The 14,927-nt window shown below is 42.6% G+C and overlaps 1 protein-coding gene across 1 annotated transcript; it reads left to right on the top strand.

Moving 5' to 3' along the window:
• Positions 1 to 1,072: 1,072 nt before the first annotated feature.
• On the top strand, positions 1,073 to 13,427 carry qtrt1.S (queuine tRNA-ribosyltransferase 1 S homeolog). Its single transcript, NM_001096060.1, is given in 10 exon segments — positions 1,073 to 1,314; positions 3,829 to 3,897; positions 4,449 to 4,587; positions 4,856 to 4,934; positions 5,439 to 5,554; positions 7,019 to 7,157; positions 7,360 to 7,435; positions 11,409 to 11,518; positions 12,867 to 12,951; positions 13,051 to 13,427. Coding segments are annotated over 10 exon segments (1,191 nt in total). The 5' UTR covers positions 1,073 to 1,089; the 3' UTR covers positions 13,204 to 13,427.
• Positions 13,428 to 14,927: the final 1,500 nt, after the last annotated feature.

The raw sequence follows: 14,927 nt of genomic DNA, 5'->3' as shown, positions 1-14,927 counted from the left end.
CGAGGATTCTTCTTTGGTGAATGACCGATTTCAGTGCAGTCCTACCAATACGTCAAATTATCGCGCGGTTAGTGGGATTCGAACGATCGTACATCTTGTGATTTTTCAGCCGACTGTCAGAAAATTGATCACCCAGGTTTAAAAATCTTTATCTGCCCCAGTGCAATCTATCTATGTTTGCAGGGCCAAGCAGGCAGCTACTCTTCAGTTTTGCTGGCAATATCGCCTGAAATGGTCTTTTTAGTTGAGGGACACATCGTACATTTAAACGATCATTTAGAGATAATCGTGGTCTCACAATAACGATTGGATCTTTTAAAAATCTTTACATCTATGGCCAGCTTAATTTCCACCGACATCACAAGGCAGCTAATCCCTTACAATACTTTTTAATTATCTGACAGCTCTGAGGAAGATAGATAAAATGTAAGAAAGCCGACGGTTTCCAGATAAGGTGACAACCCTAAACACCTACCCACAGGCCTTAAGGTGGCCATAGACGCAAAGATCCTATTGTACGAATCGAGGATTTGTACGATTTTCTGACCGTGTGTAGAGAGTGTGGCGGAGATCGGTCGTTTAGTCGATCGGATAGGTTTGATTTTCTCCCGACCGTCCCGCCGGAGCCATTGCGCTCTCAAAATAATCCGATCATTCGGCCTTAAAGCCGAGCGTTCAGATTACCCCCGATATAGCCATGACCGTTAGTGGCATATCGGAGAAAGAATGGCTCGTTTGGCGATGTCGCCAAACGAGCGGATCTTTGCGTCTATGGCCACCTTTACTATTATTTCCATAAGCCCCACCTCCTCCTCTACCCAAAAAAACCCCAACATTCTCTGAGGTAATTTTAATTGTGGCGTTTTTATTATGTAATGGCTCAGTTAACTGGGACACGCACACCATTTCTTTTATGTATAACTCGATTTCTGAAGGGACAGCGACTTAACCGTTTAAGTCAACAGGTTGCCCGGTTTGTGTTCGCGATTTAATAAAAGGTTTAAATAAAGTTAGAGGCGAAAAAAAAACCCAATAAAGCGTTGCTATGGCGCTGGAACGCAAGGCGCTGCTTCCGCGTTTCAGAGCAAGATGGCGGCGACCAAGAGCCACGCTCTAGTACACCGGGTGTTAGCGGAATGCCCGGTGACCAAGGCGCGGGCGTGTGAGTTACAGATGCCCCATGGCCCAGTGAAGACTCCCGTGTTCATGCCCGTCGGGACGCAGGGAACCATGAAAGGGGTGACGGCGGATCAGCTGCGGAATCTGGGCTGTGAGATCTGCCTGGGGAACACGTATCACCTCGGGATGAGGCCGGTGAGAGGAAGCGCGACACGTGACATGGCAGCTCTGTCTATATGTGTTATTAGCCCCACACTCAACACGTGCCACTCTTTTATACCATTATCAGCAAAAGGGGCTGCTCGCTTTCAAGGGGTTGTTCACCTTTAAATTAAGTATGATGTAGAGAGTGATATTCGGAGATCGTTTGTATTTGCTTTTTATTTGTCGTTTTTGAGTTATTTAGCTTTTTATTCAGCAGCTCTCCAGTTTGTAATTTCTGCAGTCTGGTTGCTAGGATCCAAATTCCCCTACCAACCATGCAATGATTTAAATAAGAGACTGGAATATGAATAGGAGAGGCCTTGGAGGAAGGAGGCAAATAAAAGAAATGACCAATTGAAAAGTTGCTTAGAACTAGCCATTCTATCACAGACCAAAAATTAACTTAAAGGTGAACCTCCCCTTTAAATCTTCCACAGGATACGCACTAGCCTGGGCCTAAACTGCAGTGCCATTCATATGAACAGATACCTGCATAGAGCTGGAGTGTTCAGCATAATAATAAAGAAATAATATAATAGCAGCCGTCTGACATCACTTACCTGATCAATCCCTGTTTTGGTAGAAATTATATTTCTATATGTCAAATAATTTATTAGTAGGTGAAGTAGATTAATAGAAACCAACAGACCCAACTGTCATGATATGATGCTGACTCTGTGTGTCATTTAATCATTACGTAAGGCTTGTTCCAAATAATAGCAGTGTTCTACATAATAATAGCTTGTTCTAAATAATAGCAGTGCGGAGTTCAATTAGTGAGCTCTTCATTCTGTGAAAAAACAGGAGCCAATTTTGGCCCTTATTTAAAGGGGACCCGTCACCCAAAAAAAAAAATTATTCAAAATCCTATTTCATCATATTAGGCAAGCAAAATAAACTTTAATTACACTATATCAATTATTTGAATCTTGTTTCCTTCAGTCTGGGAATTCATAATTATAACAAGCAGGCAGGAGCCATTTTGTGGACACTGTTATTAAGACAAGTCTTGCATCATCTCAGAATCTTGTTTGTGCACCAGAATGGGGGACCTGATGTCCATCCCCATGTCCTGGCTACACAATTATACAGTAAAGAGAACTGTGGGGAGAGCAGTGACATCTAGGAAGTGCTGAATGGAAAGTGAAAGTAATTGTCTGCCTAAGCCCTAAGGCATAGAGGAGGGGCAGGCAACATTTGATTGACAGCTGAGATTTTAAATGAGTTTATGTCCATGAAACACAGATGTGCAGCAGTTCTCAGAAACACTGGTTATACAACTCAATATTAGTTGTCATTCCAAGGAAAAGCAAAATCTCAAGACTTGTTTCAGTTTATACAGTGAATGTTTCAGTTTGTGAAAAAGAATTCAGGGACTGCTATTTTTTGGAACAGCCTAATATTCCCTTTTCTTGACTTTCTGTAAAGGAAAAATATAAATTTGATACATTTTTCTTTATCTTTTGATTTAGAATAAAATGCTCAGTGTTCCCACTGCATGGGTGTGTATAGAAATAAAAGCTATTGTAAGGATCCTGAGTTTATTCACTTTTTTAAACACACTGCTATTGTTCTCAACACAACTGTATATTTATTGCAAGTTTCTGTTATAGCGATCACGTGGCCAATAAAAATCAAGGCAAAGAGAGGGGTGTGCCGCCATCACGCACCCATGTGACCTTCACTACCCAAAAAAATTCATGATTCTCCCACTCTACTTTTTCTGGGAATTAACCAGAGATCACTATTTTAATTTTCTTTTAGTTTTCCCTTTACTATGTATGGGTTTAGTCTGAGAGAACATTTTCCAAGCGTGGGGAGCATTTATGTGACTAAAGGGAGTTTTGCAGCATGAAGGAACAACTATAGCCCCAAACAATGTAGGTCTCTATAAAAAGATATTGCATAAAACAGCTCATATGTAAAACCCTGCTTCATGTAAATAAACCATTTTCATAATAATATACTTTTCTAGTAGTATGTGCCATTGGGTAATCCTAAATAGAAAACTGCCATTTTAAAAAATAAGGTCCGCCCCCTGGGATGTACGATTCACGGTGCACACAAACAAACCAAGCAAACTATACTTCTTAAGTCACATGAGCCAATTAACAGACAGAGTTCTGCCGTATGCTTCCACACAATTTCCTGTTCCAGTTAAGAGCTGCAGTATTTCTGGTCAGGTGATCTCTTCCTGTTACATTTAGAGCTGTAGTATTTCTGGTCAGGTGATCTCTGAGGCAGCACACAGACCATCACAAAATGGTTGCTCAATGCAAGAAAGGGCAATATTTACTTAAATATATATTCCAGTTTGGTAAGATTCTTTAATATGTCACTTAATATGATATAAACAATCTTTTGCTTAAGTATTCATTTTGGAGGTATAGTTTTCCTTTAAGGACAGTCCTGGGCACTACTAGGGGGCTTGAGGGAATCCATGAAATGAGCAGTCAGGGGGCATGATTTGCAGTCAAGTAACAGCCTTTTTTTTACCCTCCTTAGGGTCCTGAGATCATGAAGAAGGCAAGTGGCCTCCACGGTTTTATGAACTGGGACAGAAACCTTCTTACTGTAAGTACAAAAGGGTAATAGAGAATGGGAAAATATATAAAACTGGTAATGATTGGGCATAGCTGTGCTTCATTGATATGTGGGAGGCTTTTTAACAGCCCAGCAGGTCAGATTTAGACTGCGCAGAATGCATGGGTTCATTGTCATTGTTGGACAAGTGCAGGAGGTGGTATAAATAAATCAACACATAGGTCTTCCCTTAGTGGACTGTCTACAAACAAAACCCTTATTCCCCATAGACCCCCTGTTTTGTTATAGCTCATGCAAGAAGCCAGTAGCAGGCATGACTAGATGGTTAGATCTTATGCACTGGTGGAATTGGTATATGATAATGGTGCATGGCATTTTTTTGTAGATTATTCACAAAGATACCATAATGCATTCATAAATCCACACTCCATAATTCCAGTGGAACAATCCATTTACTTTTTAGCAAGAGACAGGCCTGGACAGTGCAGGGTTACTGCTTGATGTAGTAACTGGGTAATGCAGTGTGGGTTGGACAGGATCCGGGTGAATTTGGGTTGATTCTGCTCTTTCTCTTATTTCAGGACAGCGGTGGGTTTCAGATGGTTTCCCTGGTGGAGCTGTCAAAGGTGACGGAAGAAGGGGTGCAATTCAGATCTCCCTACGATGGGAAAGAGATCCTGCTCACCCCAGAGAAATCCATTGAAATCCAAAATGCATTGGGTAATTCACATTATCTGCTGTAAAGTGTCCCCCCAAACTGGGCATTTACAGTAGCTCATGCAGTAGTATCTATATATCCGTGTTCTGGGCCCAGTTGGGAATTGCAGTTCAATCCCTTTTCTTGTCTCTATGTCCAGGGTTCCTTCTCTTACCCTGTACTTAGCCAGTTGTACAATATCCAGAGCTCTATTGGTGGCCAAGATCAGGGCTTCTCATGCCTCCTGATTCCCTTCCTCAATTTAAACAGTCTGTCTTCATCCCCACACAGGCTCTGATATCATGATGCAACTAGATGATGTAGTGAGCAGCACAATCTCAGGCCCCCGTGTGGAGGAAGCCATGCACAGGTAAGGCCTGCATTTAAAGGGGTTGTTTACCTTTAAATGAACTTATAGAATGACCAATAGATCGAGATTCTGAGACCATTTGCAATTTGTTTTCATGTTTAATTATTTGTGGTTTTTGAGTTATTGAATGCTCCAGTTTGCAATCTCGGCAATCTGGTTGCTAGGTGTCCAGATTACCCCAGCAACCATGCATTGATTTCAATGAGAGAGTGAATTATGAAAAGGAGAAGGCTGGAATAGAAAGATGAGTAATAAAGTCGCAAAAACAATACATTTGTAGCTATACAGAGCATTTTTTTTTTTAGATGGGGTCTGTGACCTCATTTGAGAGCTGGGAAGAATCAAAAGAAGACAATTTTTTTTTTTTTTTTTTTTAAACTATAAGCAAGAACAAAATGAAGGCCAGTTGCAAAGTTGCTTAGAATTAGCACCACCACCCCTTTAAGTTCTTCTTTTCTTTTTTTTTTTCTTTTTTTTTTTTGATCCTCCGTTCCTTGTGTTCAGGTCTATCCGCTGGTTGGATCGATGTATTGCGGCCAACGGTAACCCCGATCGGCAGAATCTGTTTGCCATAATCCAAGGTGGTCTGGATGCTGAACTGCGCAAGCAATGTTTGCAGGGTATGTACTTAACGGTGGGGGAGGGGCTTTATTTGGCTGATGTCGGGTACCAGAGGCCAAACCCCTATACAGCAGCCACAGCCATGACTCATGGAGAATGTGATCCCTTTCTACCGTTATCGGTTCTTCTACTTATGGCTTTTTAGAGGCCATTGTATTTGTATATTAAATTAGTAATTTCTTTACTTTTATCCTTCAACTTTGCAATTTAAAGGAACAGTAACATCAAACACTGTAAGTGTTTCAAAGTATTAAAGTATAATGCAGTGTTTCCCTGCGTTTGTAAAACTGCTGTGTGTTTGCTTCAGTAACACTACTATAGTTTATATAAACAAACTGCTGTGTAGCCATGGGGGCAGCCATTCAAGCACAGGATACACAGTAGATAACAGATAAGTACTACTATAGTTTATATAAACAAGCTGCTGTGTAGCTATGGGGGCAGCCATTCAAGCACAGGATACACAGTAGATAACAGATGAGTACTACTATAGTTTATATAAACAAGCTGCTGTGTAGCCATGGGGGCAGCCATTCAAGCACAGGATACACAGTAGATAACAGATAAGTACTACTATAGTTTATATAAACAAGCTGCTGTGTAGCCACGGGGGCAGCCATTCAAAGTAGAAAAGGCTCGGGTTACACGACAGATAAGCTCTGTAGAACATAACGGTGTTATCTGTTACCCACTATTTAACCTGTGCCATATAGCATTTATTTGATTTTTAAACTTCTGCCATTTCTACATTTCAACAGCTTGTTTATATAAACTATAGTAGTACTTATCTGTTATCTACTGTGTATCCTGTGCTTGAATGGCTGCCCCCATGGCTACACAGCAGCTTGTTTGTTTCAGAAACACTACTATAGTTTATATAAACAAGCTGCTGTGTAGCCATGGGGGCAGCCATTCAAGCACAGGATACACAGTAGATAACAGATAAGTACTACTATAGTTTATATAAACAAGCTGCTGTGTAGCCACGGGGGCAGCCATTCAAAGTAGAAAAGGCTCGGGTTACACGACAGATAAGCTCTGTAGAACATAACGGTGTTATCTGTTACCCACTATTTAACCTGTGCCATATAGCATTTATTTGATTTTTAAACTTCTGCCATTTCTACATTTCAACAGCTTGTTTATATAAACTATAGTAGTACTTATCTGTTATCTACTGTGTATCCTGTGCTTGAATGGCTGCCCCCATGGCTACACAGCAGCTTGTTTATATAAACTATAGTAGTGTTTCTGAAACAAACACACCAGTTTTACCAGTGCAGGGCAACACTACATTATATTGTCAATTCTTTTAACCACTTTTATTTTGTGGTGTTACTGTTCCTTTAACGGCTTCTCCTCTGGCACATAAAAATACGACAGGTCCTTATCCATATGGCAGATCCAGCAAGATTGCACAATGCTTCTCCAATTCCAGTTTCTTTTTAATTCTCTTGTTGCAGAGATGACTAAACGGGATGTCCCTGGCTTTGCTATTGGTGGCCTGAGCGGAGGAGAAGAGAAAGATCACTTCTGGAGGATGGTGACCCTCAGCACTGACCATTTGCCTCGGGACAAACCTCGTTACCTTATGGGAGTGGGGTAAATCATCTCGAATTAATGTAACATACTTGGTAACATAGTAGAAAACACTTGTAGGTATGATGTAGATGTGATGTAGTATGTTACTTTTTTCAGAACCCTCCCACTTAAACCTCAGTATATGGGATTTGTTGCAGGTGGTACTCGTCTAAGATCCTTTTTGTTAGTGGATTTTCAGCCCCTGACTGTGTTTCATCTGCAGGTACGCTACTGACCTTGTGGTATGTGTAGCTCTGGGCTGTGATATGTTCGACTGCGTTTTCCCAACAAGGACAGCTGTAAGTTTCTCCTTAACCATATTGTTAGCTTTAGCCTCCAAGAATGCTTCATCTTAAGGGTGCAACAATGTGTTCTTATCCTTGGCATGTTACGTGTTCCATTTTAGCATTTAATTATTTATTTTTCAAAATAGGCCTTAAAGAGCAAGTAAGGAGCAAAGAAAGCTTTCAATAGAAATTATATAGTTCATTCGTAGGGCTACATTTTGAAGGAAGACGTGCCTGCTGTGGTGAAGATTTATACTACACCAGTTGCGCACACACAGGTGCTAATCGGAGATGTGCCTGCCTAGAGCATGTGCAGTGGCACGAGTTTGATGAGCTGGCTGAGATCTGAAAGAGTTACAGCCCATCACAAGTTTTTGCTTTCACACGGCTTCTGTACCCCTCAGCTCTCTTGCTGACCCCTCGGCTCTCTCTGTGACCCCCCTCGGCTCTCTGTGACCTCTAGGGTCTTGCTGTTTGATTCTGCAGATCACTTGTCCTGATTACCTGTAGTACAAACTCCTGGTCTGTTTATGCTGCCGTAGCTGTCTAATAATAACAATTCTGTATTCTACTCATTTGTACCCACTGGAGACCATATTTGGGGGTCATATTTATACGAATGTGCACAATTTTCTGTGTCATGTTTTGGAACAAAGAAAATATACACAAAAGAGCACACTTAAGGGCTGTTCCTGCTGAACTGTGCAAAGTTCAAGACCTAGTTTTATGTTGTTTCTTCTGTGGAGGCTGTGAGCAGGTTTACAGGGCTTTGTGTACTAAATGGTGGTTAGCATATAGGGTGCTTCAGTCCCATGAAATTTCTATGTACAAGATATGAGCAAATTGAGGGGCTGTTCCTTGGTGCGTGAGAATTCCAATACCGATAAAGCTTAACTCTGAACAGACTATAGGCAATATTGGTGGCTTTTCTCCCTAAATGCATATTGTTTCACACAACTGATGAAAGGGGTAGATAACTGTTTAGTATGTTATAAAATGGCCTATTATCAGCAACTTTTCATTTTTTTTTTTTTTTATAGTTTCTGGGTTATTTGCTGCCTTCTTCTTTTTCAAGCTCTTAATTGGGGGTCACTGACCACTGCCCCCTACTATTCATAATCCTTCCATTCAAGTCGCTGCCAGGTTGCTACGGTAAATTCGACCCTAGCAACTGCATAGCTGCTGTAATTTCAAACTGGAATACTGCTGCGCCTCCAACTAAATAATAATAAAAAAAAAATATTAAAAATGTACTATTTGCCCTCTCTACATAATAAAAAGTTACGGCAAAGGTGACTCCTTATTCATGTATCCTACATGTATCCAGTTAAAGGGAAACTAAATTCTAAGGACACCCAGAATGGGTTGAAGCACAGCTCATACTAATGCTGATCAGGGCTGGAGGAGACCTGGTACAAAGTAGAAGGAGGAAGGCCCCAATGTGAGATGAAGTGTGTGTAATAAGGTGTTCAATGTGTGAATTTGCAGCTGGAGGGGAAGCAGGATGGGACTTGTAATAATATTTCACAGATGGATAATGGGGGACTAGAGCAGATACCTGTTTATATCCCTAGTAATAAATTGTCCCTGGAGCTGAACAGAATCTGTAAATATGTTCTGCCTTTAATTGGGTGTCAGTGCTGCAGGATTAGAATTCTGGTTAGAAGAACGTGATTGCCATCAGTTCAGAGGGTTTGTAGGAAAAAGAACAAATGCGATGAACTAAGCTTTATTATGTGTTTGCTGGGCCATGGCGCTCCATGGGATGATTAACTCCCTCACACTTTAGCTCTCACACTGATTTACGGATTTATTCTCCTGCTAAATCATTTATTTTGTGCTGGTCCCACACTGTGCAGAGGGGTTGCCCATAATGCTGTACATGATGCACGGCTTCACTTTCATTTCTCTGCTTTATTGATTATTTTTTTTCTCCAAATAAACAACTGGTCCGATAGATGTGTTAGGGAGTTTGCACCGGGGGGGGGGGGGGGACTTGTTTGCTGCAGTATAACAGCTCCCCAAACTGGGGTAATGGTGGTGTATCCCTTAATCAATCGCAGGTATATAGGAGTAGGGTTGGTAATTTGAAGGTGTTTCCATTATGGGATCTCAGGGACAAGTTTGTGTATAATAAGGATACGGGATCTGTTATCCGGAATGCTTGAGTCCTTGGGTTTTCTGGATAAGGGATATTTCTGTCATTTGGATCTTCATTGTATGTCTGCTAAAAAATATTTAAATAGTTAAACCCAGGTGGATTATTTTGCTTTAAATAAGGATATATCTTGTTTGGGATCAAGTATAGGTATGGGATCTGTTACCAGATTCCTTGGGGGTGGGTGCTAGGACCGGCCAGCCTAGGGGCGCCCGCGCAATAAATACGGCCCTGATCTTGAGAGTATACATGTTACATGGTTCATGCCATGCAGCAGAGGGAGTTTGTATGTTCCTTCATTCATATAGTCGGAAACCCTTTTAAATGTTCTTGGTTCTTAAAGGAGAATTCAACCCTTTAAGAAAATACCAGTACCCCCCAGCCTAACTGCCCCCCCACCAGAAATGCCCCGTACTTACCCCTCGGCGCAGATTCTGGCATCGGAGTTCCACGCAGCCATCTTCTGGGTCTTCGGCAAGCTGAGTAGGAGATGGGCATGTTCACGCATGCTCAGTTGGAGCAGTTTGCTGGTTTGCAACAACTGTGCATGCGCCGAAACTCGCGAAAACTGTCAAAGGTCCAGAAGATGGCTCCGTGGAACTCTGATGCCAGAATCTGCCGAGGGGTAAGTATGGGGCATTTCCGGCGGGGGGGGGGAGGGCAGGTGGTCTCCGTGGTGTGTGGGATATGTTTTTTTTTTTTTTTTTATATTAAAGGGTTGAATTTTTATGATGTAGTTTTTATTTCTAAATTACACTGTTTACTTCAAATAAACTCTACAATATAAAATTTCATTCCTGAACCAGCAAGTATATTTAGTTGTAATATTGGTGTGTAGGTGCATCTCAGGTCATTTTGCCTGGTCATGTGATTTCAGAAAGAGCCAGCACTTTAGGATGGAACTGCTTTCTGGCAGGCTGTTGTTTCTTCTACTCTAATGTAACTGAATGTGTCGCAGTGGGACCTGGATTTTACTATTGAGTGTTGCTCTTAGATCTACCAGGCAGCTGTTATCTTGTGTTAGGGAGCTGCTATCTGTTTACCTTCCCATTGTTCTGCTGATGGGCTGCTGGGGGAAAAAGGGAGGGGTTGATATCACTCCAACTTGCAGTAAAGAGTGACTGAAGTTTATCAGAGCACAAGTCACATGACTGGTGGCAGCTGAGAAACTAACAATATGTCTAGCCCCATTTCAGATTTCAAAATTAAATGTAAAAAAAATCTGTTTCCTCTTTTGAGAATCTGATTTCAGTGCAGAATTCTGCTGGAGCAGCACTATTAACTGTGTTTTGAAAATAAAACATTTTTCCCATTATCTCATTACACAATGACTGCAAGGCCAGAATTTCAAGGAATGTGTGATTCTTCAATAAAAGCCTCCGTATTGCTTGACATTGCAGAAGCGCTACCAACAGACCCTAATAATCTCATCTCTGTTATCCATAGTGTTTAACCACAGCACTATCTGTGCAGAAATGTCCACCAATAATGTCATCCCTTTAATTACTCATACTGTCAGGTGCACGGCTCCCAATGTAAAATAGACAAGTACAATTTGTAGGATATTAAAGCAGAAATAATTAATTGGTGAGCTCAGCTGTTGTTTGGATGTGATTTTGTTACTGGTGTTACCTGCAGTCCCAGTATCCCACAACAGATTTCGGCACATTGGTGATTTTTAGTTCAAAACAACTAGAGGGACTGTAGATTTTTTGCAAGAAGATTTTCTGTCTAATTTATGGTTATTGTACCCCCAAAAAAACATGTGAGAGCAATGTGAGAATTGGCCACTGCGGGTGCACGACTCATGTGTTTCTCTTGTTTTAGAGGTTCGGATCAGCGCTGGTTCCCTGGGGTTCCCTGCAGCTAAAGAGCAAACAGTTTGCTAAAGATTTCCAGCCCATAGACAAGAACTGTGATTGTCCCACTTGTCAAAGGTAAGGCAATGAGGGAACTAGGGGACATGAGTCTGTCCCTCCCACTGCAGGGTGATACAGTGACACAGACAGGAGGGAACTATGGGACATGAGTCTGTCCCTCCCACTGCAGGGTGATACAGTGACACAGACAGGAGGGAACTATGGGACATGAGTCTGTCCCTCCCACTGCAGGGTGATACAGTGACACAGACAGGAGGGAACTATGGGACATGAGTCTGTCCCTCCCACTGCAGGGTGATACAGTGACACAGACAGGAGGGAACTATGGGACATGAGTCTGTCCCTCCCACTGCAGGGTGATACAGTGACACAGACAGGAGGGAACTATGGGACATGAGTCTGTCCCTCCCACTGCAGGGTGATACAGTGACACAGACAGGAGGGAACTATGGGACATGAGTCTGTCCCTCCCACTGCAGGGTGATACAGTGACACAGACAGGAGGGAACTATAGGACATGAGTCTGTCCCTCCCACTGCAGGGTGATACAGTGACACAGACAGGAGGGAGCTATGGGACATGGAGTCTGTCCCTCCCACTGCAGGGTGATACAGTGACACAGACAGGAGGGAACTATGGGACATGAGCCTGTCCCTCCCACTGCAGGGTGATACAGTGACACAGACAGGAGGGAACTATGGGACATGAGTCTGTCCCTCCCACTACAGGGTGATACAGTGACACAGACAGGAGGGAACTATGGGACACGAGTCTGTCCCTCCCACTGCAGGGTGATACAGTGACACAGACAGGAGGGAACTATGGGACATGAGCCTGTCCCTCCCACTGCAGGGTGATACAGTGACACAGACAGGAGGGAACTATGGGACATGAGCCTGTCCCTCCCACTGCAGGGTGATACAGTGACACAGACAGGAGGGAACTATGGGACATGAGCCTGTCCCTCCCACTGCAGGGTGATACAGTGACACAGACAGGAGGGAACTATGGGACATGAGTCTGTCCCTCCCACTGCAGGGTGATACAGTGACACAGACAGGAGGGAACTATGGGACACGAGTCTGTCCCTCCCACTACAGGGTGATACAGTGACACAGACAGGAGGGAACTATGGGACACGAGTCTGTCCCTCCCACTGCAGGGTGATACAGTGACACAGACAGGAGGGAACTATGGGACATGAGTTGTCCCTCCCACTGCAGGGTGATACAGTGACACAGACAGGAGGGAACTATGGGACATGAGTCTGTCCCTCCCACTGCAGGGTGATACAGTGACACAGACAGGAGGGAACTATGGGACATGAGTCTGAGGGTGATAGTGACAGGCTCATTTGTCAGAACATTATATTAACCCATTGTTATCCTGTTTGTCTCACATGCAGGTACAGCCGGTCCTATATCAATGCCTTGTTTAAAAGTGACACTGCTGCTATGCACCACATTACAATACATAACATTGCCTATCAGGTGAGCAGTTAATCAGATGACCTGTGCCCTATTGGGGGGGGGGGGGGGTGTTATTCTCTGTAGTTAACACTGAACTGACAGCCAATGTCTTTGTTTCAGCTGAACCTTATGCGCTCTGTGAGGGAGAGTATCCTGCAGGGTCGTTTCCCCCAGTTTGTGCAGGACTTTATGAAAACCATGTATGGCAGCAAAGACAAGTATCCCCAATGGGCTGTGGCTGCTCTGGAGACAGTCGGCATCACCCTGCAGTGACGTCTGTACTTTACTCTGGCCACTGAGGAATAAGGAGCAAAACATGAAATCTGCCTCTTTATATTGTAGACTTCACACTGAACGGAGACTCTGCGCCAGACACAATAGCCCTCAATGGGCTTATAACTTATTGGCAAAAATCTTGTGTTCATAGTTCCGTTTTTATGAATTACTTCTTATTTTTTTTTTTTAAACTTTTAAATAAAAGGCCAAGTTTTTAACAATTGTTTGTTAAGAAACAATATGCAGTTGACTTGCAACAAGGAGTTATAGGGAGGGTTATATGGAGCAATAGGAGGAGTTATAGGGAGGGTTATATGGAGCAATAGGAGGAGTTATAGGGAGGGTTTTATGGAGCAATAGGAGGAGTTATAGGGAGGGTTATATGGAGCAATAGGAGGAGTTATAGGGAGGGTTATATGGAGCAATAGGAGGAGTTATAGGGAGGGTTATATGGAGCAATAGGAGGAGTTATAGGGAGGGGTTATATGGAGCAATAGGAGGAGTTATAGGAAAGGTCATGTGGAGCAATAGGAGGAGTTATAGGGAGGGTTATGTGGAGCAATAGGAGGAGTTATAGGGTGGGGTTATGTGGAGCAATAGAGGAGTTATAGGGAGGGGTTATAGGGAGCAATAGGAGGAGTTATAGGGAGCAATAGGAGGAGTTATAGGGAGGGGTTATAGGGAGCAATAGGAGGAGTTATAGGGAGGGTTAAATGGAGCAATAGGAGGAGTTATAGGGAGGTGTTATATGGAGTTATAGGGAGGGGTTATATGGAGCAATAGGAGTTGGGAGGGTTAATAGGGAGCAATAGGAGGAGTTATATTGAGATTTATGTGGAGCTTTAGGTGATATTCTAAAGCAGTGATCCCCAACCAGTAGCTCATGAGCAACATGTTACTCACCAACTCCTTGGATGTTGCTCCCAGTGGCCTCAAAGCAGATGCTTATTTTTGAATTCCAGGCTTGGAGGCAAGTTTTGGTTGTATAAAAACCATATGTACTGCCAAACAGAGCCTCCTGTAGGCTACCAGTGCATATATGGGCTACCAAATCGCAGCTCTTGCGGTATTTGACATCCCCATGGACTTTTTCATGCTTTTGTTGCTCTCCTACTCTTTTTACATTTAAATGTGTCTCAAAAATAAAAAAGTTTGGAGACCCTGTTCTAAAGGGATGTTGTGTGGAACAATTAGAACTATAGGGAGGGATTTTATGGAATTTAATGGGGAAAATAAATGTCTCTGAGCCTACTTCTTCTCAGGGGGACGCAGCTTAAATCCGCTTTATGACCCAAGAATTGTTTTAGAATTAGTGACGAGCCTCCTTTATATTACAATTATCTGATATAAAAGGAGACCCCCCTCCTAAAGGCATAGTTGTGATCTAGCAGTTTGCCATGAACATGGACCCCAATTATCTGGTACTTTTCATAAGAGGGATTCTATTTGTTTCCTAGTAAGTAAAGCAAGCCAAATTGCTTGAATTCTTGCATATGTTCTATTTTTCAATCTAACTTTTCCAGTTTCCCTTTTATCACTATATTACTGACTGTTCTAGTATTGCTCTTCTCTGTGGGTAGGTAAATGCTTCATTTCAAGCCAGAAATCCTTCCTGACAGCTGAATTGGACACGGAACACTGCCGATTCTTATAATAAGTCAGAATGATCCGCTGCAGAACGAAGAGTTACAGCATCATCCACAACTTCACAGAATCTGCCT

The sequence above is a fragment of the Xenopus laevis genome, chromosome 3S (assembly GCF_017654675.1).
Source record: "Xenopus laevis strain J_2021 chromosome 3S, Xenopus_laevis_v10.1, whole genome shotgun sequence".
In the NCBI taxonomy this organism is placed as follows: Eukaryota; Metazoa; Chordata; class Amphibia; order Anura; family Pipidae; genus Xenopus; species Xenopus laevis.
This window is presented reverse-complemented; position numbering and strand designations above follow the sequence as displayed.